Genomic DNA, 27,712 nt, shown 5'->3' on the forward strand with positions numbered 1-27,712 from the left:
AACATGCAGTTCATAAATACGAATTAAGCTCTTTAAAACCCAACTATTTTCTACTCAGTAATTTAGTCTACATTTAAAAACTGTTCCAAAGATGTGATGCCTTTGAAAGCTTTTAAATCTGGTTTCTTTCTTTTCCTAGCTGTTCCCATGCCAAGAAACTCTGTCCTATTGACATGCTGTGGGATAGCAACAAATGTAAATGTGTTCTGCAAGAGGAAAATCCACTTGCTGGAATGGAAGGTAATGATAGTAGTATAAAAGAATAATAGTAATAATATGTATTAACTCAATTACCTCATTATATCTTCACAATAATTCTATAATGTACTATTATCATCCCCCCCCCTTTTTTTTTTACAATTACAAAGTGGACACACCACAATATCTAGTAATTTTCTCAAGGTCACACAGTTAAAAGTGATACAAGCAGTGAGATTCCAGAACCCTCTGTGCTATTACTATACAGTAAACCCACCAATGCATCATGTGCTTTTTAATGTCAAAGAAAAGCCCAGAGCAATTAGAGCATCTCAAAACATCGAATTTGAAAGGGGGTGGTAACACTTAACGAAACACTTAATCAATCACATTTGACTCATTTATTTGTATAGAAGACTCACCGGAACATAAAGTAATTTTGGGTTTCTTGGTTTCTTTTAATTATCATGTAAAAAAAATCTCAATAATTTGGAAAAAGGGGGCAATAAGAGGACTCTTTTTCTGAAACTAGGGCAAACTAAAAGCGAAACGCAGCTATGGGGCTAAGGGGAGTTGGGAACCAAACGAGACGGGCAACAATCACTGCTCATAACTCATAATGCTATGACTTCTGGTGATGAACATTGGGCTGAAGATGAATGGATTTTTGTTTATTTTTCCAAAGAACTTGACATGATGCCACTGGAAAAAAAATTACATGGAATCATGCAATTTGCACCTTGCTTGTTTTAAAATATAATTTGCAAGGAAGACTATTAAGGATTCTACTCTAAGGAATCAGTCCCTGGAAACCATAAGTGACATCCTACTTTTTACATTTCTGTCTCTCACCATGAAAGCTCAACCCAGGGTTTTTTTTTTAAAGATTTTATTTTTTTAGAGAGAGGGGAAGGAAGGGAGAATGAGAGGGAGAGAAATATCAGTGTGTGGTTGCCTCTCACATGGCCCCCACTGGAGACCTGGCTGGCAACCCAGGCATGTGCCCTGACTGGGAATCCAACCTGCAACCCTTTGGTTCACAGCCCATGCTCAATCCACTGAGCTATACCAGTCAGGGCTTTCAACCCAGGTTTTAAGGAAAATGTAATGTTCATGTAGTTTAAATGCTCTTGAAGATCTTGAACGCTATCTCCATCCTTCCCATCAAGTGTCCAGCCATCCTCTGCTAGACTATACATTAGTCCTGGGGAAACTTGCCACTCACCGAGACAGCCCAGTTACCCTGGCCACATTCCTGTTGCTAGTAAACTCTCTCAAACCTAAATCTCTCTCTCCAGAGCAGTAATCTCTACTGGAATTACAGTGAGAGTCACATATATAACTTACATTTTATAGTACTTGCATTAAAAAGGTCAAAAGAAACAAGTGAGATGAGTTTTCATATATTTCATCTAATCCAACATCAAAAATTGTATCATTTTAACATGCATGAAATCAATATAATATTTATTAACTAGATATCCTGAATTGTTGTCCTAAGTCTTTGAACTCCCGTTCATATTTTATACTTACAGCACATCTCTGTTTGGACTTGCCATTTCATGCTTAATATAGCTTGTGTTACCATGTTGGACAGCCTACCTCTAGAACATCAACTTGTTAGTTCAGGTTCTACCCTATAGACTCATGTAAAACAAATATAATTCTTTCTTCATGTGAGTCATTTTTAGATAGCATTAGAAAGTTATTGTGGAAGGCAATACTCATAGAACTTCAAGGCTGTTTTCGTCATTTCCCTGGTACACAGCTTCTGAGAGATGTACTCAGGAGGTTTGCATCCAGGTACAATGCATTAAAATGTGAAAGGAAGTCAAGACTGGGCAGAGGGAGAAGTTGAACTGTGTTGCAGTTACTAAGACGCGCCAGCCAATCCTCTGGGAAGCTGAAGTTGGGATAGTCCTCGATAGGATGATTCAAATCGACATAAAGAGGCAGAGTCCTATGGATTGGTCATTCATTGAATATGGGCAGCCTTGGGGAGGGGATGTGACTTTGGATGAGGTGGCTTCTTTCTGCTGAAGGTAATTCCTGGGGAGGGATTCAGCTGGTGCACATGAGTGCTGAGGGTGGAAAGAGTAGTGGGGAATGTTGTAGGCAACAGATGGGTCGATACACGCTCTCGGAGACGAAAATTGGTTTCAAAGAATTTTAGTTTTATTAATCACAAAATAATGGTCCAAATATGAATTTAGTGGCCAAGCTTTACCTGTGCAGGGGCGACCTTCCCAGATGTGACCGGAGCCACGTAGCTACCCAGAGTTACCAGATGGAAGTCGCATGTGGCTTACAAACTACGGGGTTTTTATAGGGCAGAGCAAGCAAGCGCGGGCTTACAGAAGCAGATGTGGCTGTTAGCTATTAGCTAGGTTGCTAAGCTGAAAACGGCGAAGGTCCCTAATTGGTGGGTGCGGCTGCTGGCGGACCTCTTCTGGCGGGCCTCTTCTGGCGGGCCTCTTCTGGCGGGCCCTGGTTAGTTACCTTATTTGGCTAGAATTTTGAACCCAACCGTTCCCGGATGTTTATTCATTACCCAGTCTCAGGAACTGCAGATGCCTAACGGCTGTTTGTATGTTTCTACTACTAATGGCCATTACAGGGAAAGAGAGAAGTGCTCTGAGCAGGGAAAAAGTGAGTGCTCACCACTGGAGATGAGAGAACAAAGCATGTTAGAATGCCGGAAGGAGTTCAGCATTGTGGGGACATAATGGGAAGGAACTGGGTAGATGTGAATGAGGAAGCTAGAGAGACTCACAGGGAACTTTATGAACTTTGTCCCAGAGCTTAGATGTGATACTAAGGGCAAAGTGAAATCACTTAACTGGTTCAAGCAGGAGAGTGACGGCACCAATTAGAATTTTAGCAAAATCAACCCAGTGATAATGTTGAAGAGGATGGATAGACCCAGGGCAGGAAAGTAGGCAGAGGACCTTTTTGGAAGTTGTAGCAATGATGGAAGTGAGAGGCATAGGGTAGCCTGGATCACAATCACTTCTAATTTTCATAGCCCATAATTCAGTTAATATGGAACAAGTTCCTGGTCACTTCTCCAATGGCCTCATCCAATGGATGACATATACTGAGCTTACTCTTCGCTAAACACCCTTTCCATACTTGTGCTGTCAAACCAACTGCCTTTTGTGCAATGACCTCTTTGAATGAGCACATTTGAGTTAGTGAACAGAAGTCAAATTGAATTCCATCTTGTTAGATTCAGGTCATTGCTCTACTCTGTTAAAAAATACCCTGCCCCCCCCAATTTGGGGAGTCCCGAGTTTGTATTTTATATTCCTCAACATAGCCACAACTTCAATAATTTACTTGGAAAGTTCCATCAGTTTACTGATGGGTAAATGGAACAAGACTGGGAACAGAGCATGTTAGTATTCTATCATCAAACTCCCTAGGATTAAAATCAATATATAATACTTCATAGTATCATCCTTACCTGGTTGCTGCTTCACTCAGTTTTCCTACATGCAGTCTCTGTTACTTTTAACTTGTCTAGAGGGTCTGAGGCCGGTTTCTGCCAACTATCTTGCTGAAGTTGCCCTAACATCTGGTGAGCTGCGTTTCCCTAAACCACCTAAGAATGGAGTTGCTGCTGCCTGAAGTTTTCTGAATGAGTCTCTACCGCCACCTTGTGATCCATAAAAATCTTAATGTGCCTCTTAACTGTGGTTGAACAGTCTATTCTTATCTTGTCCAAAAGTGACCTTTGCCTCAGTGTCATATGGCTTACAAAGCCCATCTTTTTCCTTGTTACACAATTCAGAATAAAATTGCACCAGATCTAGCCTTCCAACATGGATTTCACACGACCCCTCAAAGATCACCAATCACAGAGCAGTTAAAACTATGAAATTGCATGACAGGAAATTGCCATTTTGATATATCATTCATGGTCAGATATTGGCAAGAACATATGGTTTAACCATATGTCTTGGAATATAGGATGGTATTCTTCAGTCTTCATACATCAGCTGGATTCAGGGCCCTTTTATTGCACCAAATAAATTCAACAAACATTAATCAAATGTCTGTTTTATGCTAGAACAATGAGACCTGGTCCCTATAATCCTTAGGATTTTTTAATTAATGGAGGGAACAGAGAAATAAACAGAAAAATGTAAGAAGTGTAAAAAAGGACAGGATGGAAATACACACATGACAAGGGCACTTGGCTAAAGTTGCAGAATTGGGGAAAGTTGCTGGGGAAAAGAATTAGTACCAGGGGAAAGTACAAGGCCAAAGGCGTGGGTCTTAGAGACCCTGGCATATCATGGAAACAGAAAGTACTATAATTGGTATGGATGGAACATAGGCTATATGAGAGAGGGAGGGAGAGAGGTGAGTAGGGCTCATTTCAGTTCATGGAGGGTCTTGTATGTCCTGGTGGGAAAATTGCCTTTTATTTTGAAAGAGAGGGGACCTTCAAAGGTACATAAAGCAGTAGCAAAGTTATTATATCTGCATTTGATAATCTCACAGAGAATGGATCGAAGGGATAAAACTAGTGTTAACAAATGAGTGACAACCATCTACACAAAAAAGACAAGGTCCTGAGTGAATTGAGGCGGGGTAATGGTGATGGAAAAGAAAAAAAAAGTTCAGTGAGGCAGAACTGGGTGGATATGGTGATTAGGCTCAATGTGGCAGATGAATCAAGGGTGCTGGAACCATTTTTTAAATCAGGCCAACTGGAGAGAAACAGATTGGGGGAAGAAAGTAAACATGTACTTTGCTCCCAAAACTTCAAGAATGCTAAGGTGGCAGTCAAGTTATTCTAGAGTTTCTCTTTCGTTTTTGACAATGAATTTTAATTCGATGATTACAATTGGATATGGAGTAGTAGTTACCCAATTGTTTTGTACACTTCCTAGAAGTATCTGTCAGCGAAGTGTGTGAAAAACTTAGGTCTTCCCTGTCTCAGCTCAATGTATCTTCCAGCAGATATCAATGGAATCCAAGATCATCAAAACTGTTGTATCTTTTTTTTTTTAAATTTTATTTAGTTATTTTTCATGTACAGTTTTTTGTCTATTTTTCCCATCCCAGCCTCCCCTGCCCCTTGCTCCCCACCTCCCTCCCATTTCCTCCCCCCCCCTTAGTTCTCGTCCCTGTGTCCTTCCTATTTGTTCCTCCAAATCCCTCCCCCTTTTTCCCCTTAACTTCCCTTCCTTCTCCCCTCTGGTGACTATCCCCTTGTTCTCTATTTCAGTGTCTTTGTTTTTTGGGGTTTTTTTTTTCTGCTTACTTGTTTGTTTTGTTGTTTAGCTTCCTGTTAAAGGTGAGATCATATGGTATGTATCTTTTTAAAAAATCCTCACCCTAGGATGTGTTTTTTATTGATTTATAGAGAGGAAGGGACAGAGAGGGAGAGAAACATTGATCAGTTGCCTCCTGTACATGCCCCGATCAGGGATTGAACCTGCAACCTAGGTATGTGCCCTGACCTAGCACTGAACCCACAACCTTTCTGGTGTATGGAATGACACTCCAACCAACTGAACCACCTGGCCAGGGTTTACTATTGCATCTTTTATATCAGCGTTGTGATTGGTGGTGAAAAAATACATCACCGTTTCTACCCACAGTCCAGAAGATCTGAGGTCTATTTCTACAGTGCCAATACTTCTGTTTCTCTCCCCTTTTCACCTTTGTGTAGACATTTGGAAGGACTAGGCCCATAATCCTTAGACACCTTGTATTTTACTACTCCTATTTGGTTGTAAAAATTTACATTTTTAGGTTGCTTCCAACTCTTGACTAGGTGCCCGTCAGTAAATGAATGGATCCAAAAATTGTGGTACATATACACAATGGAATTCTATGCAGCAGAGAGAAAGAAGGAGCTACTACCCTTTGCAACAACATGGATGGAACTGGAAAGCATTATGCTGAGTGAAACAGGCTAGGCATTGAAAGACAAATACCATATGATCTCACCTTTAACAGGAAGCTAAATAACAAAATAAACAAGCAAACAAAATAAAAACAAAGACACTAAAATAGAGAACAAGTGGGCAGCGACCAGAGGGGAGAGGGAAGGGAATTTAAGGGGAAAAACGGGGAGGGATTTTGAAGAACAAGTATGAAAGACACAGGGATGAGGAATGGGAGGGGGGAATGGGAGGGAGGTGGGGAGACGGGGCAGGGGGCGCTGGGATGGGAGAAATAGACAAAAAACTGTACTCAAAAAATAACTAAATAAATTTTTAAAATATATAAAAAATTTACATTTTTAACAGGTCACCAACCTAAAAATCTCTAAAAATATTACCAGGAATATACACTTTATAACATTTTAATCACGGACTAAACAAACACATGAATTCTATATTTGTACTGTGAAACTAGAGGTGAATCTCCTTCACTGTGTAAAGATCAGGGGAAAAATTTACAAGGAAAGAGATTTTGTGACTCCAAGTTATTGGAGAATGATATAAAGTATACACTTTGGGGATCACCTTATTCATGCTACAGCTATTTGACCAACACTTTGCTGTTTCTGTTTAGACCACTCTCACCTTCAGGAACTGGCTCTGTGTGGGCCACACATGAAGTTTGATGAAGAGCGTTGTGAGTGCGTGTGTAAGACGCCCTGCCCCAGAGATCTCATCCAGCACCCAGAAAACTGCAGTTGCATTGAGTGCAGAGAGAGTATGGAAAGCTGCTGCCGGAAGCACAAGGTATTTCACCCAGACACCTGCAGGTGAATGGCCTTTTCACTTCCTGTTAACTTGACTCATTGACATTTAATGCAAATGCTGTTTTGATTCAGTGGGATTCCTTATTAAGCCACTTTTTTTCAGTGCCCAGGCCCCTTTTTGATAGTAAAGCAGGAATTTGGCAAACTAAGGAATAAGCAAGAGTATATAGAGTGATGATTAAATTAAGAAATCAGGAAAATCCCATGGGAGGGAGGTGGGGAGACGGGGCAGGGGGGGCTGGGATGGGAGAAATAGACAAAAAACTGTACTTGAAAAATAACTAAATAAAATTTTTAAAAAAAGAGTTTACCTAGTAATAAATGTATGAATTAAAATTTTGCTTCTTTACAAAAAAATAAAAAGAAATCGGGAAAATCCCGCTTTCTATTATTGGCTTACTAATCTTAAACCAAAACTAGATTGCTAAAATGTAAACAATTATTTGGGGGGATTCAAATCAGCAGGCTCTTTGGTTCAGTCTTGCTCTCAACATGTGTTCACATATGTTTATTTGGGTTTTTTTCTTTGGGGAAGGGGAATGTCACTGAACTTATGTAGCAAAAAATGTGTTGATGACTAGAACAGTTAAAGGTTACCAACTGTACTTTAATAGATTTGGAATCCATGTGGGGTAACTATTCAGGATTTTCTATTGATGTTTTAAACACGCATCCAGAAAATTTACTTTGAAAACTTAATCAAATCAGAACAGAGTTATTCCTTTGAATATAGTCCTAGATTCTGAATTCTCATGTTTATTTTCCTTCTCAACAGCTGTGAGGATGGATGCCCCTTTCACACCAGAATGTGCACAAATGCAAAGCCAGCCTGTGCAAAGCATTGCCGCTTTCCAAAGGACAAAAGGCTTATCCATGGGCTCCATGGGGAAGAAAATCCCTGATTCAGCTTTGTTCCCAAGTTCCCCATCCCTGTCATTTTAAACAGCATGCCGCTTTGCCAAGTTGCTGTCACGGTTTTTCCCCCCAGGTGTTGGAAAAAATTCATTTCCCATAATACCAGGCGAATCCAGACCAAGCTTCTATTAAACACCAGCCGAGGATTCCCTGGTTCACGGACAGATGTCTTCTAACTGAAGGTGCCTCTGTACACCAAGGAGTGGAGAAGAGGGAGCTTGTGTAACCCTTTCTGTGTGTTTGGTAAATGAAAAAGGGTTGATCGTCATGGAATGACAAGTGCCATGTGCCTGATTACTCACAGAAGATGAGGCAGTTCAAATAATCTCTGTGTCCTTCGCTCGTTGCAACTCTCTTGCGTTATTCTAATTCTTTCTTATGCAGACTTTGATGTGTATGATCAGCACTGATTTTCTGATTACTGTCCAGCTTGTAGTGTTCAGTTTATCAAACTCCTGTCTATTGTTTTATATTTAAGTGTATTTAAAGAAAATAAACACCATTATTCAATCCATAGAATTTTGCGTTATTTAATATGCTTCCATTCTAAATTTTATGCTAAAAAAAGAACTGTTTTGAAGAGAGAAAGGGCCCTGGCTGGTGTGGCTCAGTGGATTGAGTGCCACCCTGTGAACCAGAGGGTCCCCAGTTCAATTCCCAGTCAGGGCACATGCCTGGGTTGCGGGCCAGGTCCCCAGTTGGCGGTGCGTGAGAGGCAACCACACATTAACGTTCCTCTCCCTTTCTTTCTTCCTCCCTTCCTCTCTGTCTGTCTAAAAATTAAAAATAACATCTTTTTAAAAAGAAAGAGAGACAAAGAAATTTAGAAGTAGAGAGGGTGGGGAGAGACAGGAGCACAACAAAACAACACTAGTTTTGGAAAACCCAAGGAGTGACTTTCAGAAGGTTTAGATGCTAAACAAGGATAAATAAATGTGACCCAAGAATCAGCTGGAAACCAAACTTTCCTTTGATATTCAGTTGAATTTGACCCTGACCCCATGGTGAAGGAGAGTCCACTAAAGCCCATGCCATCTTTGGATCTGTCCTAAAACCAATTCAAACTATGTTTTGATTAGTGGCTTTTTCTTCCTAATTGCCATTTAGATGGAACTATTTTCAGGAATTCTGAGCTAGGACAAAAGTAGTTGCAGTCTGGCTTTACACTTCTATCAGTAAAACCACCCTCCTGTTTCCTCCTCAACCCCAATGACCACCAAGAGATTTGCTCTTGGATTCTGAGGCTGGGTCTGACCTGGGGCAGGGCTAGTCCTCAGGGGAGAGGTGGGGTAACTAGCCTATTGCCTTATTGGAACTCACTGGTCATTGTACAGGAATATTTGTCATACTAATAGCTTTGGTATGTAGGCTGATAATTCTCAACTTGTTTCAAAATAAAAATATGTAAAAAATCCCCAAGAGCTTAACACAAATACAATGAATGCCAGTGATGTATGATATCCCTAATTATCTAAGCCACAAGGCCAGAAAATTATTAACATGACAGCTCAGATCATCAATCTGTGACTAAGCAGTGTAGTGGGAGGCTATTTACAAATGGAAACAGATTAGATAGTATAATGGTCAGAGATGGGTGAGATTAAAATGCTGTTTGAGATACTTGGTAAAGGAGATGACACAAATAATCTATTTTAAGGCTTCTAAAGGAAGCAATAGATTGGTGAAAACGGTAAGCTTAATGGATTTGGTCATTTGATCAAGAAGAGCTAAACTTTAAAAAAATACTTTTAATTTTTATTGTTTAATTTTTATTGTTGTTCAAATACAGTTTTCTGCCTTTCCTCCCAGTCCTCCCCACCACCCTCCCCTGTTTCCACCCCCCTTGTCATTGTCCATGTGTCCTTTATAGTTGTTCCTGTAAACCCTTCACCATTTCCCCCATTATTCCCTCCCACCTCCCCTCTGGTTATGTTCAGTTTGTTCTTAATTGCAATGTCTCATTATATTTTGCTTGCTTGCTTGTTGATTAGGTTCCAGTTAAAGGTGAGATCACATAATATTTGTCTTTCACTGCCTGGCTTATTATGAGTAAATTCGACAAAGTCTAGTTCTTCTTTCATTCCCCAGTGTGAGAACCATATTTTGCATATAGTAGGTGACTGGTAAATAATAAAGTATTGCATTGGTTTTGTGATCAGGGAATGGGAATTCATCTGCCACCGGGTTGCCTGAGATGAACTCTTTCTTATTCTCCAAGGCCTCTCTCCATCTGGCTTTTCATCATTCAGTGTCTTGCCAAAGTTCCTTCACAGTAGAGCCGTTGGCTTTCAAGTGGAAGGGTTCCAATAAAACATGCCCCAGTGCAAAAGCACTTAGTAAGTTTCTGCTTTATGTCATTTACCAATATCCCATTGGCTAAGCAAGTTGCATGGCCAAGCCTAGAGTCAGGGTGGGAGGGGCTTAAACAAGGGTGTGAGTATTGGAAAGTGGTTCACTGAAAGCCACCAATGTAAATCTCCTATAAAGGCTGGTTGCTGTCTCTAGCCATGCAGGGAGCCCTGTTAGTCTATTATTCTGCAGGAGGTGAATCCTGGTTCATGTTTTCCTGCTTCCAATACACAGTCCAGGACCAAATCAGGCTTTGGTTTGATTACCATTTTGCATTTTGGTTCTGTTTCGGATACATGGAAGTGTTTCTGTTGTTCTCTTAAAAGTCACAGCTATAACATTTTAATTTTTTCGCTTGATATCTCGTATTTTTCCATTTAAAGCAGAATGATGAGCAAGGAGCCTCGAAATAGTAATTGAAAAGATCATCTTGGCTGGAAGTCTGGCTCAACAAGTCCATTTTCCTTAATAAGGTCCTCTGCCAGTTTGCTCCTGTCTTCACAGGAAATGCCACTCTTCTCCCGGCTGAACCACACCCCTTCCCTTCCCCCATACAATTATGCAACAGTGTCACTGGACAGTCAGCACCCGTCTCTGTACCTTGCTTACATTGTTCTTGGAATGGTCTTGCTCCCAACAGATGCAGGAGTCCCTTTTACCTCTACTAGCCAAATGCTGGCAGCTAAAAATACTCCTTTCCTCTAAACTCCTACTATTTTTTTGGTATTTCTCTTATAGTACTTATCACTTCCTACCTTTTATCATAGACATTTACATATACCTTAACTCTGTCTTGGTTCCTTGGGGGTAAAACTCATGCCAGGCTTTCGTTGCCTTATGCCTTAGGTAGCAGGCTCTCAAAACAACTCTGTTGCCTTCCCATTTCAACATCCAGGGAGCTAATATACATATCTGTTTACAAAGAGTTGAGTTTCAAGGGAAATGATCTTCACGTTTATTTAAGCCTTCTCCATTTACAGGTCATTTTATATTACAACCGGTACTGATTGCCTTCATATTTTATTAAGTGTCATCAGAATACACTGCATGCATTTTAGTCTATCTTTTGTGGCTTCTGAGAAAATTCTCTAAAGGTATACATTGATTCCATACATTCAGGCAGAACACTATAATTAGAATTATCCCCAGATTTATAGCTTAATTTGGCTGCTACAATTTTCTTTTGACTTTTAGAAAATATCCTTAAATAGAGACTTTTGCTGAAGGTTGAACTTACTATAAATGGAGTTTTGTATCCATGTGAGATTGTGAACCATGTACAGAATCGTGATTTTTATGCATTTTAACACTCAGAGCCTAGGTTGGAGATTGGAGCATGATGAATGTTCAATGTTTTCAGACTTTGTTGGAACAGCCTGAGGTTTTCTCAACCCCCTCCCCCACAGAAACTCAGCAACGATGTGCTTTTATGAATATATATGTATAGAGGTCAGCCTATTCTACGGAATTTAAAACACAAAGAACCTTTCAAGAAAAGTGAATTCCTTTATAATATTGGTAAAAGGTGTATAAAAGCTAGGAAAGATAAAAAGTTTTTAAAACAGGGACTGTGTTTATTTTAACATTCCTTGTATTCCCCACCAAGCCTTTTATAGGGTAGGCACTCAGTAAATGTTCAATGCTAAAGAGAGAAAACATTTGTTCTGTTTTGAAAAAAGATCACAACTCTTTTCAAGGAGTAGTGACATCAAGATCTTAAAAGATTCACGATAGAATTTGAAAAGTGTGCTGTGACCAGAACTATGGCAGTGGCAAACCAGGGGTTCAAGAAATAAACGAGGGCTTAACTCGTTGATACCTTTCAGGATGTCTGCCCACATTCTTTGTTTTAACCTAATACAAAAGTGAAAAGGAGACCAAAGCAATGTCGTATACCATCTGGTACTGATGATGTTCTTTGTGAAGCCGAATGCAAATTAAGCTTAAATAAGTATCCTTAAGTCTTCATCATCTTTATGCACTGGTGCTTCAATAACACAGGGCAGGGTATTCATCCCTATCCAGCCGTAGTTTAACTCATTAATACACTTCACATCCTACAACCAAAATGCTCTTTGAATTATATCAGTGCATTGTAATTTTTATAAGGTACACTCTACAAAATATTTGCAATACATTTTATTAGGTATATAATATGTGTCAGGGACTGTGTTGTGTTGGATGTAGAACTTGATTAATACAACGAAAAGGTATTCAGTATCTATTACTAGGAACAGCCCCTGCCTGACCTTACTATCTGGCCGGGAAGGCAGATTTTTTTTTTTTCCAGGAAGGCAGATTTTTAACAAATACAATTGTCAGTTTTCAGAAAGAAGTCTATGTGAGATTCCAAGAAGACACAGATCTTCAAGGATCAGGCTGAGGAGCAATGGGGACAGCAGCCAGGCCAACAATTTGAATATCACCTGATAAATGCTATGCCAGCAAATGGCCTAATACATTGATTAAATTAATCTATTTAATTGTAATACTATTAAGTACTATCAAAATACAAAAGAGGGAAGATATAATTCTCTCGAAAGATTTGGGGAGAGTGTCAGAAAAAAGCCGAAATCTTCAGGGATGAGTAAGTTTTCTACAGGCTTAGAAAAGATGCGATGTCAATCGAGGAAGGCATTCGTTCCCGAAAGTATGCAGGGCAGGCCTGGGGAATTTCAAGTACCAACAGGGAAGGGTGTATCCCACCACTCCCACTGATTCATTAGCCTCTTGGCCAAGTACTTCCGTAGCCAGTTGAACGAGTTTGAGTGAGAGTTGGTATTTCGGGTCAGACTTCACATTCTTTTTCTCCAGAGTGTACGGTTGCAAGATGAAACACAAAATGGCCAGTTAAATTTTAAGATAAACGACAAAATTTTTTTTATAAAGTCCCTCATATTTGGGACATACTTATGTAAAGAAATTTATGTGAAATAAAATTAAACTTTTTTTTTAATTTGATTTGACTTCTTTGTACATTTTCATCTGCTACATCAGGGAACCCTACCAGAGTGGTACGAACTAGTACTGCTCTGCTGTGGCACCGACAACCCCACTAAGAGCCCACTTTTCTGCAGCCTTCCGACCCGCCTTTACCATGGGAAGCCACAGTGAACAGACTTCCAGAAAAGAGACGCTGTAACTAGGCAACCAAGGTTGGAACCCACCTAACCGTTCACACGATTTAAGCTTAGAATTGCGGTGCATTCTGGGAGGTAGTTTTCTAAATTCGGGTTCGCCTTCACGGGCCACCAGACTACAACTCCCAGCAGCCCTTAAGAGTCGCTGCGAGGCACCCTGGGAATCCCGTCTCTCTACCCTCTGAAGGGCCCCGAAGGGCTGCTGGTATAACGAGACACTAGGGCCGATTTTCAGATTCGCGACATATTAGAAATTCATATAAAAGGTTCAACCGAAGACTAGTGCTATCGATACAGAGACAACACTTCTCCCGTAACGTCGTAACGTCGTGGAGACGTGTGCACGGTCAGGGTTTCAAGATCCCAAGCTGAAGGGTGGGGACTCACCGCCTAGTTTGCACGTGATCCCAGTGCCTCTTGTTATTGGCTGTTTCGGGGGCGTGACGTTCGGGCGCGGACGCCTCGGATTGGTGTGTGGGAGCAGTGGGGTGGGACTCCAGCCGCTGCCGCGGGAGGTCCGGACACTGGCGGCCATAGGACTCGCCGGTAAGTGCGTGTCTGACCTCTCCGTGCCGGCTTTCTCAGCCGCTTCCGGGTTGGACTGGACTGTCCCCATGGGAACGTGGCTGGCTGTGACGAGAGTGAAGCCGGCCCGTCTTGAGGCGGAGAAGTCGGGGTCGAGGGTCTCTAGACTCAAGTAGGGCTGAGGATGCGCTGGGGCAGACTTCCTGGAGCGGGGTTGTCCCTTTTTTGGCAGTGGCGCTCTCCAGTGTCCTCTCAATGAGTGAAGCCGGGGCAGTGCCCAGGGACCGGTGGGTGGAAGCATCGCCCCCGTGACCACAGTCACCCGTCGCGTCTCCTTCAGGCTCCTCGGGAACCTCTGCTGCTAATGACTGCTCAGGGACTCCTTGACCAGGCTTGCGAATTTGCAGCTATCTCGCATTTGCCACTTAAGTGGCGGGGTGAGGACCTGGGACAAATCGCTCAACTTGTCTGGGTTTTCATTTGTAGAATAAGAAGTGTTAACTAGCTCTCCTAGCCTCTTATTAGCTTTAAAATCTAAGACCTCGTGATTGTACCGTTCTTTGAGCTTTTACAACGTAAAGATGATAGGTGTGATAACTGGAGGGAAGTAGGCAGACTCCACAGAACCTGACAGGTTGATGAAACACTGTGACTTCATTCGGTTTGTTGCTGTTTTCATGATCATTTATCGTTTTAAATAGACTAGAACTGCAAATTCAGGTTTCATTGGCAAACCACAGTTAATATGTTAATGAAGCCACTTAAATACAAACTTGAAGAATCTCAATATTTGATAATATTGCCTCTGAATTAGTAAATTCAGGTCAACAAACATTTATAGAGTATTTCTGAGAATATATGTAAAATGTAGATGAATTTGTTGGAGAGAATAGGCAACAATTACACCTGCGGTTAATTTGCGTTTTCTGAGCTTGCAGGATCAATTGGAAACTGAGATAGTTAGGATGTGTGTGGTTGAGTTTCTGGAGGCATGGAAATCCCATTTATAAAGCTGAGGAGGAGTTTCAGTAGGTTTCCAATACGCTTGAGCTTCCAAAGTCTTAAGAATTTAGTAGTACTGAATATTGAGTGGGCATTTACACCATTAAGAATCTAGGAGTCCCCTGAGAGAAACTACCTTAGATGTGCAAAATGGCCCCAGATTCAGCCCATCTCCAGTTTAGTCTTTATCTTCAGACTCCAAACTGAAAGGAGGAGCACTGATGGCACGCAGGTGCACGTGACTGAAAGACATGTGAAGAAAATGAAGGGAGCAGTTTGATGATCACCATCCTTGAATAAGAAAGGAGAAAATGCGGATGTCTGCAGCATTTGTGGCTCTTGGAAAAGCAGCTCTCAAAAAGAGCTCTAGGTCCAGATATATTTTAGTGTGAACCACAAAGATAATGCTGGCAGACCTTGATGATATTCATTGAATCAGTGGCTAAGTTCTCGAGTGAGGTGGCCACACTTTCTGTAAAGAGCCCCAATATGTAATTATTGAAATGAATTGGTTTCAGTGGCAAGCCAGTTAGAATGGCAAATTATTATATACTGTGGTATTTTTTTTTAGATTATACATAGCAGGTTTTGTAAAGCAAAATTAAGATATAAGAACACTGCAGAATGTGATTGTATATGGCACATAGTAAATGCTAGGCAAGTCAATGTCAAATTAGTACATTCACGGTAAGCTTTGCTTTATTTCTAGGGGGAAGCTAACAAATTTGCATTAATGTTAAAACTGCATTCATATCTGGATTTGGAGTATGGAATGTATTTTCTCTGAGCTGAGATCTTTTGCTCTCTTTTCAGGTACTACATGACATAGACCTTAACTGAGTTGCTCTAAGGACTAATGCCTAAACTGTCTCAGCATGGCCTGTCAAGAAGGAGGTGGCCACGGCCCCTCAGCTGCGCTCTACCACGTTAGCCCTGGAAATACTCTGACATGTAGGACTGGGATCCATAGTATATGCATGGTGTCAGACTTTTTCTACCCGAATATGGGCGGCGTGGAAAGCCACATTTACCAGCTCTCTCAGTGCCTGATTGAAAGAGGACACAAAGTCATAGTTGTCACCCATGCTTATGGAAATCGAAAAGGCATCCGTTACCTCACTAAAGGCCTCAAAGTCTATTACTTGCCCCTAAAAGTTATGTACAACCAATCTACAGCCACGACCCTCTTTCACAGTCTGCCATTGCTCAGGTACATATTCGTTCGGGAGAGAGTCACGATAATCCACTCCCATAGTTCCTTTTCTGCCATGGCCCATGATGCTCTCTTCCACGCCAAGACAATGGGGCTCCGTACAGTCTTCACGGACCATTCCCTTTTTGGATTTGCTGATGTCAGCTCGGTGCTTACAAACAAGCTTCTAACTGTATCTCTTTGTGACACAAACCACATAATTTGTGTCTCTTATACTAGTAAGGAAAACACTGTGCTAAGAGCAACACTGAATCCTGAAATAGTGTCCGTCATTCCTAATGCTGTAGATCCTACTGACTTCACTCCAGACCCATTTAGAAGGCATGATAGTATAATAACTATTGTTATTGTCAGCAGACTTGTTTACAGAAAAGGTAATGAAACGTTAGCTACAATTGCACTGCACAGACGTTTTCTTGTAGAAAGCTGTTAAATACTTGTATATAAGAATTGCTTGGCTTTTTAGTTTATTTTATGGGTTTAAAAAAAAGATTTTATTTATTTATTTTGAGAGAAAGGGGAAGGGAGGGAGAAAGAGGGAGAGAAACATCAATGTGTGGTTGCCTCACATGCCCCCCGACTTGGGACCTGGCCTGCAACCCAGGCATGTTCCCTGACTGGGGATTGAACTGGTGACCCTTTGGTTCTCAGGCCGGCACTCAGTCCACTGAGCCACACTAGCCAGTGCTGTTTTATGGTTTTATGACTACTTCGGCATTAAATACGGCAAAGGTCAAATATTGTTTTATACATTCAAAAAGACATTTTTGGAACAATGGTGAATGCTGCCCCCCTCAACCTTTGATGGTTTTAACAGTTACTTCAAAAGTAAAACCAACCTGATGCCCTTTAACAAGTCAGGTTTTTTAAAAAAGTTAAAATAGGCCTGTGCACGTGGTAAGAAGTACAGGGCAAGCCCACCACCAATTTCTAATTGCAAAAATAATGCCTTTTCTTTAAATATATTTTGAAAATTAAGGAAAGCACAAAGGTGAAAACTAAAATCAGGTGTTACTATACTATTCAGGGATGACGAGTAAATATTTTATAGCTTTCCTGTCTTTTTAATGCATATACTGAAAATCTTAGAGCTTGTTCTGCACATTACTGTATTATAGCTTGCATATTTCATCTCATCATAGCTAAGACAATTAGTAACATATTGGCAGGTAAGTGATGAAGGAAGGGGCTCGCTGTGTCCCATTGTGTGATGGAAGATAAGCTACGTAACATCTCTGGGTCTTATTTCTTTTTCATGTGTGTCATTTGGCCAAGAATGGTGATCTGGTGAGGGTTCAGTGATGGATTCTCTGAAGTACTTAGCCCAGTTGTACTTGAGTGTTTGTTGCCATCGGGGAGTGTTTTAGTGCCCCTGCAGCTTTTCTTGGATGCTGCAGGAGAATTCGGAGAGCCTCATTTACTAAATCTGAAACAGTTTGGTTAATTCAAACATAAATGTTCTGGATGCTTTCTGAAAACTTATCTAGTACTCAGAATTAAACTAAGGAATCACTAAAGTGATAATGTATCATCTCCCCTTAAATATTTGAATTCAACTCAAAATTATGATTTTTAATCACCCAAGGATATGTTGATTGATTTTAGAGGGAAAGGGAGAGAGAGAAACATCAATCAGTGAAAGAGAAATATCAGTCAATTGCCTCCTGTATGTGTCTTGATGGTGGGGGTGGAACCCACAAGCTGGGTATGTGCCCTGACTGGGGGGTCAAACCTGCAGCCTTTTGGTGAATGGGATGATGCTCCAACCACCTGAGCTACCTGGTCAAGGCTAAATTCAACTCAAAATATTATTAATGTGCACCAAATTTGCCAATAGTTTGATGTAAGCCTGCAGGCTTAAGAGCACTGGTCCACTGATTTGAGCTGCTTATCTTTCCTGCACAGTTACCTTCCCAAAGCATCATTTACATTGGCCAGTTTGGTTGTTTTAAATGCAGTGGGAACCTAAAGCCATGTGAAGTAGCATGCTTCTGGATTTTCATTTGTTTTCCATTTTATACAGTGGTTTAGGATACCCTCTCACTGACGGGCTTTTTTCTGTGACTATTGAATTCTTCAAATGGTTCAGCTTAGTTTCAGAGAAACTCATTTTGCCAGTTTCTGTGCTTTTTAATTAAATTACCCAGCATAGTAACAAGTGCAACTGCTACCAAACAGATTTGTAGACAACGCAGCTGATTCTTGGCAAGTGTGAAGCGCAGCAGCAGGATCGGAAGGGTAGCAGTCGGTGCACTAGCGAGTGGCCCAGAATCTGCTTTAGCTGTTGTGATGGAGAGTTGTGGGCGATCAGGCTCTTAAGCAGAGGTTGGTGAGAAAAGTGTTACTGAACTGCGTTTTATGAGGTGAAAGCAATGTCATGTTGTCATTCTCTAATTGAGAAGATGTCATGTACCAGCATTCAGTATTCTGAATCCCTCAGGGTACTGCTGATGTGTTTGTTGTAACTAAGAAAATGTGTTTTAATCAAATAGTATACCTTTGTGGGATAGCTAGCTAAGAAAGTCTGATGCCTGGGTGGTCAAGGATCAAAGCAAAATTAACTGTCTGTACAACAATTAAACGTGTTATGTATATCTCACTAATTATGGTATCTTAACCAGCTGGACTAGCCACCAGCAGGGCGAAATTACAGCCTTTCTTGTTCTCAATTCAATAATTTAACAAAGACTTACTGAACCTTCTCCTTATGCCAGGCATCGTGCGAAAAATAACATTCTGAGAAGGAATGGCCACATCTGTAGCCCAGTAGTGAATAGTTTTATTAATGGTCCATCGATGATTAACAAATTAATTTCCTTAGGTGTTCATTTGGACCAGATATCAGAGGCCCACTGGAATGTATCGAGTAAGGGACAGGGTCAATCAAAATTCTTATCGCCCAGTTTTCCTGGATGGCTTCTCCCTTCTTTTCTTGAGCCCCTTTTTGCGCAGTTAGGCTTTTTCAGTGCTCCTGGGAATGGGCAGGCGCGCCCCACTTCTCGGGGTAGTGGCAATGACAACTTACCTGTGTGTCCTGCAGTTGATAAAGCCTGTGCATGGCTCACTGCTACACGTGACTCTCCCAACAACTGCAGGGTAAATGTTAGCTGTGGGCAAAGAAACTGAGTCTCAGGGAGGGTAAGTACTTGCTCTGAGATGACAAGCACGAGTTTAGCTCTTCCTGAGGAAAGGTCTGTTCCTCCACCCCAGCCCAGCCACCATGATCTTAGTTATAGATTCGGAAGATTCTTTAAAATATTGTTAGGCTTAACTTTAAAAGCAGTACAAATCAGGAATTTTCCTTGTTCATTTTGGGTGACTGTGGAGAGTGGAAGTCTTTTTGTATGTTCCATTATGTTAGACTCTTCTTAAAGGCACTAGCACATTTTTATTGTGGGGGGAAAACCCTTTATTTTTAGAATAGTTTCATAGATAAGTGACAAAATCAGTTCCATTTCGTATAAGGTACCTGTCAGGATTAAATGACATACTGTATTTAAAGGATATTGCCTGATATAGTAAGCGCTAGGAAACATGAGCTATTACCACCAGTTATGATTATTGCTGTGTATGTTTTCATTTGAAGAATGGGTTCTTAATCTTTGTATTATAAGGGAGCAAGGAGAAAGAAAATGATAGTTATAGGGGGATAAATGTTAAAAGTCATTAAGCCTTTTATCCAATTGATAGTTTTGGTAATGGACTTGGAAAAAGATAAGATTTTAATAAGAAGCCTTCATCATTCAGAAAAGATGCATGTGAATTTATGTTTGCTAATACAATCCTTTTGAGAATACAAGCACAGTTCACTTAAATCTTATTTTCAATTATTTAATAAAAGTGATCTGTATATATTATATCTCACACCATCTTTTTTATGATTGGTCTGCCTCTACTTGGGTAGATTGATAGTGCAATTCTCGTGTTTGTGTGTGTGCGTATTTCTCAATAAACTAACTGGGTTGTTTTGGCTTTTTACTTTATAGTTTGTAATTGTTAATTAGTTAACTCCTCAGTGTCAACATTGCTGTCACTTTGGATAGCCACATTCAGAGTAGTAGGACATGATTTATTGCTTCACATTACTTAAGGTTGTGTTTGCATATCATAAGAAAAGTGACTCACTAGTAAAAAGAACAAAGATGCACTCTTCTCTTCTATGGAATACAGTGTTCTGGCTGATGGTCCCATCACCCTCATTTACTCTCCTTCAGGGAAGTGGCCTATAGCAGGCTTGGATGGACATAGTATTTTGCTGATACCGTAGTATTCATTGCAGAATCCTCTGTATAAATTGCATTCTGTGCAAAGTGGAGATGGTACATACATTTTGTTGCTCGGCCCTTTCCTGTGGCAGGAAGTGGGATCATAGGGTAATAGAACTTTATAGCTGAAAGAGGCCTTGGACTCTAGGTACACAGGTCTCAATATCCTTTATCAGGAAAGTCCCATGAAAAAGAGCTTGACTGTTAAAATGCCAGAACAAGATCTAGATTTCCAGTCAGCTGTCCTGCTCTGTAGAAAGCTAACTCAAATGTTAGCTACCTCAAATACCTTTTCTAGAAGTGGCCGACGTGTAAACACAAGTGAGTAACTTTTTAACATGCTGAAATGAAGCAGAATAGAACCTACTGGGTTCTATTACCTTCTGGTTCTATTACCAACACCTATTGGGTGTGTGGAAGGTAACAATGGATGTCAGTGTGTGTACCTTCAAGAACTGCAACTCTTGGAGGACCCCTGGCAGTTTGTGAATATTCTCTCCCAGGAAAGGTTTCAGAGAATTCATTTCCCTACTAGGAGGGCATAGCTAATACATTTCAAAGTGAGTAGAATCTCAGCTTTGGTGATTGTTTTTAAAGGTTAAATATAAATATCTCCAACATTTAACTTTATTTTCTATTTACAGGAACTGATTTGCTTAGTGGTATAATACCTGAACTCTGTCAGAAATACCAAGATTTAAATTTCATCATTGGAGGAGAAGGACCAAAGAGAATAATTTTGGAAGAGGTACGGGAAAGATACCAGCTACATGACAGGTATTGATGGATTCCATGTCATCTTGGGTGAGAAAATATCAATTACCTAAATGCGGTGTTTGCTGCATGCATACATTAAGTGAGCTGCTTACCCTACATATATTTGGTGTAGAAATGTAATGCAAGGCCTATTTTTTAAGTGGATGTAAAATGGCAAACCCTAGCTAAAGAATTCACAATTTTACTTTTTTCATTAGCCCACTGTCACTTGACTTTATGGGACAGTGATTGGAGGCACTCTGGAAGGTACAAAAACCCAGCTACTTCGATTAGAAATGTTTGGAGATTTTGAAGCCATACTGAGTTGTGATTTAAAGCATGGCCCAAATGATGCTAGTTCCTCTGCACATACAGATTTGAATATTTCTCTTCCTCAGTAACTTAGATAACATGTGAGGGTTGTGCCTGTCAGTTTAAAGGGGGCTTTCCCCTATTTAGAAATGACACTAACATTTACTCATCAGAGTGTATTAATGTTTTCATTAAATGCAAACTCATTTTGGAAATGATGAAATTGGATATGTGATAAAAGTTAGAAGTATGTTAGCTGTATGAGTTTTAACCAAACAGCTTATTAATAAGACTGTTTCTCTTAGGTCAGAGTTTGGCAATATTAATCTTTTGAGGAGAAAAGCATTAGAACCAGTAAGAATCTAAGTATAGCGTCCAGCAGAAGTAATGCCTGCTTGAGTGTGGTTGGTAGGGTAATAACATGGGTGTAATAATTTATAGTTTTAATTTGCACATGTCAGCTAAAATATCATATGGTGTGCCTGAGTGTGATAATGTTATGATGCAGAATTACATGCTTATGATTTCGTAACGAAAGATTTTATAATTAAAAAAGGGCTGTTATTTGTGCCGGACCCTGTATAATATGAATAGCACACTTGGCTTATAAATTATATTTCTTTCGTAGTGTGATTTTCACTGTCTTCTTTCTTCTCTCATTTCAAAAATCAGAGTGCGTCTCTTGGGAGCCTTAGAACACAAGGATGTTAGAAATGTCTTAGTTCAAGGACATATTTTTCTTAACACTTCCCTCACTGAAGCATTCTGCATGGCAATTGTGGAAGCAGCCAGTTGTGGTTTACAGGTAAAACGCTTTGAGGGCTTACATTGTTGGGGTTTCTGTACATGTATTTTGAAAACGAATCAGACATGTTCTGTAGTAATTTTTTAAAGCTGGTTTTGCTTATTTTCCTGAGACACAAATTATGCTAGATTATATGTTCTTTTTCTTTTTAAGGTTGTAAGTACCAGGGTTGGTGGAATTCCTGAAGTTCTTCCAGAAAGTCTGATTATTTTATGTGAGCCTTCTGTAAAATCTCTGTGTGAGGGATTGGAGAAAGCTATTTTCCAACTGAAGTCCGGAGCATTGCCGGCTCCAGAAAAAATCCATAACATAGTAAAGACTTTCTACACCTGGAGGAATGTTGCGGAGAGAACCGAAAAAGTATGTCACCTGCCAAGAAAAGGGTATTTGAAGATTGTGTCTGAATTCCTGATGTTTCATGCACACATTGGCTTTTTCTTATACACACTTATCATTTCTGTTCTATTGCTTAAGCTAATGAGGCCTCTTCCAGATGAAAAGAAGTAAACTGTGTACTGTTGGTATGTGCGAGACCTTACCTTTCTCATCAAATCATTGCATTTGACACTTGAGAGTAGCAGCAATGCAGTCTCCTCCTTTCATTAAACTGGGCATAAAGAAGTTACAGAATTTTCCAGAAGTCACAGCTATTAGAGGCAGAACTAGTATTCAGCCTACTGTGAGACATTTTCTTGAGGCTGTTTATAATTCTAAAGTATATAGTTCTATTAGAAGATGCATGATTTTTCCTTAGATTGCAGCGACTCTATAACTTGCAAATATTTAATTCAGACTATTTTCCAAAAACTCTTGCATCACCTCTGCTAAGTACTGTAATTTTCTACAGGAAAAGGATTTGTGCATCTTTGGGCTGATTGAGAACATAATAAGTTAGAATTCAAAATGCATAGGACACATGTTGGAAGTATGATTGCAGATAAAAAGCAGCACTAGGGAATTTCTGAAAGGACAGGTGCAGGACATAGATTAAATACTCTTATGTGGGAGAGTATGGGTGTGGGAAATGCTTCCTGGTTTCAAGTTAGGGACTTCATTTATTCTTCTCAGTTTTGTCCTTTGTTTAATCTCCTTCCTTCATCTGCTTCATGCCTCTTATCACCACTTGACACACTGGATGGAAACACTCTAGTTCTTAGTATATAGAAATTATGAACCAGAAGGTCATTTGGTTGGGAGCATGGAGAGGTTTAGACTCTGCTTTATGCTCTCACTGTAGGCAGTGGAGCAGCTAGCTAGTTTCCAGCCAGAAATAGAGAGCAAGATGGAGTGGCTTAGCAAGCAGAATAGCTCTTTACTGGAAGGCTCTCTTATTTGGTTTCAGTTCTCAATTCCCATGCATAAGACGAACTCCTATTTGAATATAACTGCAGAGAAACTCTTTTATCTCTTGTCCATTGAAATAGGAGGTATTTGAGTTGAGAGTTTTACCTGAAATGTCTCTGAGACACTCTCACCTTCTGAAAGTTTTGCAGTTTCTCTACCCAGGTGAAATAACTACCTTTTTCCTTTGGAAATTGGAGTGTAGCACTGATTACCTGCTGGCGGTACATGTCAGAATCACCTAAGAAGCCTTTCAGGAGCTGTTCATTCCATCTGCCTGCCCTCCTGCCCTCCCGCCCTCCTCCCAACCACTCCCTAGGTTCTAATATGACCCTTTTTAGAATGGTTGGCAGGGTTATTTGGTTAAATAGGTTTTTTTTTTAAGTGATACTTTATCTGCTTGATAACCATAGTCTGTAAGTTGTTCCTGCACCTTTTTGATTGACATCATGTGAACCTTGGAAGTCTGAGCTACTATAGATATTAAGTTTGGGCCAAAGAACTCTGGTGACACAGTATGTCAGCATATGTTAAAGGAGCGAATTGGGATTTTTTTTTTTAGCTGCAAATTTTCATTTAGCTTTGCTTAAAGTAATAGTAAAACATCTGCATTTTTTCCTGTTTTATACTCCATGGTAATTTACAGTATGCATTTCAAAAAAAAGTTAATCCTTGTGTGTAATGGGTTGTCACACCTATCATTCTCTTCACAATAGTAAATGACTTTGTCACTTAAGATCATAAATTAATGGACCTAGAAATAAAGGTGGACTTACAGGTCAGTTTGCAGTGGCTCTTTTGGTTTTGCCTGGTCCACACAGGACATTTTGATTCTTTTCAATGCTTCTGCCTAGTGTAACAGTGCTTTTTAGAAAATTGAACAATTGTCATTCAGCAGCCTCAGCATAATTCTCAACATAATTCTGATTAAAAACTATTCCAAGTATCCTCAAAGAGCTAGATGAAAATATCCTGTATCTTTCAAAGGCCATTGGCCTGCAGAATTTGTACCGCACATGGTAACTCTCTTGAGTTCAAAAAGACATTGTTTACAGATCTGATACATGAGAATGGGCACCTGTAATGCTCAAGTGCAATTGAAAAATCTGTGCTGGCTCATTTGATGTGTTCAAAATAAGTATGTTTTCAGATCTTGGTTTTCTCAAACTATTTGTGAGTTTAGTGCTTACAAGTGCTTTGAAAAGCAAGCCACTGACTACCAATTCTCAGCACTAAACTTTGTTTTCTTTAACAGTATTTGACCTATACCACGTACCAAGATTTCCCCATCTCTTTGCCCTTGCTTTTGTGTGGAACCCATGAAACATTTCTGTGTGTTCTCACCATCTGTGCTCAGCAGCGCGGCTGCATGTGGCTGTGGGAAAGAAGAACTGCTCTGTACCCAGAGAGAAACCCACTAGAGTGTCCCTGATTCTGGCAGATGTCTACCAGACAGCAGGGAGAGCTTTTCAGCCGAGCCAAGGAATGTTCGAAGGCTAGCCCAGCCCTGCTTCGGGAAGTCACTGCTGAGTTAAATGCGGTCTTCAGAGAGGTGACCTGAAGAGCGGTTCCAACCTCTCAGGTCTTTAGAATTCTCATACTTGGCTTAAAACTCATGGTGATTCCCCTAGGACACAGGAGCCGTGACATGTTTGTCTTGGGATCACATGGCATCTAGCTCAGTAGTCTGTCCAGAATAAGCACTCCATGAGTGTTGAATCCGAAGGCAATAATGAACCATAATGAAAGTCATTAACTATAGATAGAATTTCTGTAACAACAATGATGACATGCAAGCGACTTCTCTTTACATCTCTAAGACATTCCTGCTTGTTCTCTATTGCGGATCAGAGCGCTCATTCCCTGCCTCTCTCCCACCAGGTGTACAACCGCGTGGCCGGAGAAATCGTGCTCCCGATGGACAAGCGGCTGGACAGACTCATCTCTCACTGTGGCCCAGTAACCGGCTACATTTTTGCTTTGTTGGTTGTCTTTAACTTTCTCTTTCTCACTCTCCTGAGATGGATGATACCAGATTCTGTCATTGATGTTGCCATAGATGCCACGGGGCCAAAGGGTGCCTGGACTCATCAATATCCTAATAGTAGAAAGCGGGGCAGGAATAGTGAGATGCCTAAAAGCAGGTAGAAGAAAGCCTGGATGGGAGAATTTGAAACACTTCCAATAGTTCTGTCAACACTATTGAAAAGAACGTTGCTTTTTTCCCTTTTTTAAAGTTAATTTAGTAAGTTATGCTACCTCTCTATCATTCAATGTTTTTTTACTTTGAGGAAAGATTTACTTATGCAATTCCTGAGTGTAGAAACTCCTTGCACTTATTTAAAATTTAGGGGAGAAGCTATTTAAGCCACTCAGGTACAAAATTTTTCAGACTACTGAAATCCCTCTAGCAAAGCCGTTTTCATGTATTTTGGGAGCTTTGGGTGCTGAAGGGCCAAATGTATTCTGGGCATTGTGGGGTTTTTTGGCCAATTTTAAATATTCTACCATTAATTAGATATTCATGAGATGTTTACAAGTTTTCTTTACGGAAGTACAATAACTCTGAACTATTTTAAGTCATGTCCATGTACCTTTATTAGGTGTTTAAGTTATGTTCTTAAACACCTGTTGGGTACACTCAGTAAGTGTTACATAGAATCAGCAGATTTCTTGAGTATTACGGTCTGTCATTTACCAGCATGCTTTAAGCGCCTACTTTATGTAGAACATTGAACTCGGTACTTCCTGCCCTGAAGGACCAGAGTGCATTTGCTGGTCATCACTGAAATGGCTCACTTCATTCTAGTCACAGTTAATGTGAAATTGTAAAACATCCATCATGCCAAAAATGTGCATGCTTTTAATGCCAGGAAACAGTTGTTGACATGCTCCGGGTCCTTCTCTGACTCCATAGTGTGTGCTCTGCTAGGTAGAACCTTTTCATTTGTGTTTAGGAAACTGCTTTTTGCTTTTTTCTTACTCGGGACCGATATCACTGTTGATGAGAGTGCAGAGAGAAACCCTCCACATCTGTTAGTGCATAATTTAGTTCTCTGTAAATGCCTTCGTGTTTCCCACGCAGAATGTATGAGGGTGTGCCATCTCAAACTCAGCTGCTACCTTGTACCTTTGGGAGACGTCACTTCCCTTCACTTGAGGCCTAGCTGATGTCCGATAAGTATTGTCAGTGTACAAAAACGTCTTTAGCCTGAAACGTCTTCTTCAGTGAATTGAGTCTGAAAATTTTAGGACTATAAGTTTCTTTGTGGGTGGGTGCGTTGTTAACTGTAATTGTTGTTGCCTGGAGCCATGGGTTTTTAAACCCCAAATTACCTACATGGTGTGTCTTATTGAACGCCTTCGAATAAGTTTTTGTTATAAACGACTGACATCAAAAGACTGAGGAACGTGTAGGTGCACTTACATTCTAGCAGTATTGTGACTCTGTACAGGACTTTTTTAAATGACAATATTTACAAAACTTTTTACAAAGTATCTTAACATGCCTGTTAACCAGTTGCCACTGATGTAAAGAATTACACCTGTATTTCGTACTAAAACACAGACGCAGCAATGCAGTTTTTAAAATCTAGAAGTTAGGAGTTCTTTAGTTAAAGAAAAATGAAATGACCTGAATCACTAAATCTTATTGGGATTTTTATGCACAGAAGCTGACTTATATACACACGGAATACACAGTGCCAATATTCATGATAAGGCGAGAAACTGACACTTGTTTTTATTTGGCAATTTTACAAGGCATACTATTTTTTCTTATATTTTTGTTTCTGGGCAGTTTTTTCAAAATTAGTATTCAATTGTCATTTATTTTCAGTGGACATACGATTTAAAGTTCTTCTTGCATGTAAAATATGTAATTTTCAAATGAAAACTATTTTTTTTTAACAAATGGCAGCAAATTTTGCTTGTTCTAGTAAATCTTCATTTTCAAGCTTCCCAGATACTTTACTTGTAACTATCAGTGTTGCACTGGTCAGTATATGGAAACACATTGTTCTATCCTGATACTTACCATGTATTTAAAAGTGAACTTGCAGTGATGAGGAGTTTATGAAAAATGTATTGTATTTCTTTTGATGTTACAAAAGTAGCACATGTAAAACTGATTTATGAAAACTTGCTACGTGTCTTATAAAA

At 40.1% G+C, this 27,712-nt stretch overlaps 2 protein-coding genes across 5 annotated transcripts in view; both read left to right on the plus strand.

The window, feature by feature from the left end:
• The window catches only part of VEGFD (vascular endothelial growth factor D), a 31,582-nt gene extending 23,248 nt beyond the window's left edge, over positions 1-8,334 (plus strand). For 2 of the 3 annotated variants that reach the window (XM_037157525.2, XM_037157526.2), the window contains exons 5-7: positions 140-240; positions 6,736-6,931; positions 7,704-8,334. In XM_037157525.2, the coding sequence (XP_037013420.2) occupies positions 140-240; positions 6,736-6,931; positions 7,704-7,830 (424 nt within the window). In that variant the 3' untranslated portion in view covers positions 7,831-8,334. The remainder of the gene's footprint in view (positions 1-139; positions 241-6,735; positions 6,932-7,703) is intronic. The other variant, XM_037157527.2, reaches the window with a different exon arrangement.
• Positions 8,335-13,829: 5,495 nt separating this feature from the next.
• Positions 13,830-27,712, plus strand: PIGA (phosphatidylinositol glycan anchor biosynthesis class A). Of its 2 annotated transcripts, none has more exons than XM_037157554.2 (6): positions 13,830-13,878; positions 15,673-16,446; positions 20,982-21,114; positions 22,078-22,210; positions 22,364-22,570; positions 25,433-27,712. In XM_037157554.2, exons 2-6 carry the CDS (start codon positions 15,735-15,737, stop codon positions 25,697-25,699), a joined length of 1,452 nt encoding a protein of 483 aa, XP_037013449.2. In that variant the 5' UTR covers positions 13,830-13,878; positions 15,673-15,734; the 3' UTR covers positions 25,700-27,712. The 2 variants fall into 2 exon arrangements, with proteins under 2 accessions (XP_037013449.2, XP_037013450.2); XM_037157555.2 differs by lacking the exon at positions 13,830-13,878 and adding an exon at positions 13,917-14,029.

Source organism: Artibeus jamaicensis, unplaced genomic scaffold, assembly GCF_021234435.1.
Source record: "Artibeus jamaicensis isolate MK-2021 breed Jamaican fruit bat unplaced genomic scaffold, CSHL_Jam_final scaffold_1283, whole genome shotgun sequence".
Lineage (NCBI taxonomy): Eukaryota > Metazoa > Chordata > Mammalia > Chiroptera > Phyllostomidae > Artibeus > Artibeus jamaicensis.

What these genes read in the sequence shown, in the direction of transcription:
- PIGA (XM_037157554.2), top strand. Translation starts at nt 15,735, where the DNA reads ATGGCCTGTCAAGAAGGAGGTGGCCACGGCCCCTCAGCTGCGCTCTAC. An exon ending in CAGACTTGTTTACAGAAAAG is followed by an intron (nt 16,447 to 20,981) that starts GTAATGAAACGT and finishes TTCTATTTACAG; the next exon opens with GAACTGATTTGCTTAGTGGT. An exon ending in TTGCGGAGAGAACCGAAAAA is followed by an intron (nt 22,571 to 25,432) that starts GTATGTCACCTG and finishes CTCTCCCACCAG; the next exon opens with GTGTACAACCGCGTGGCCGG.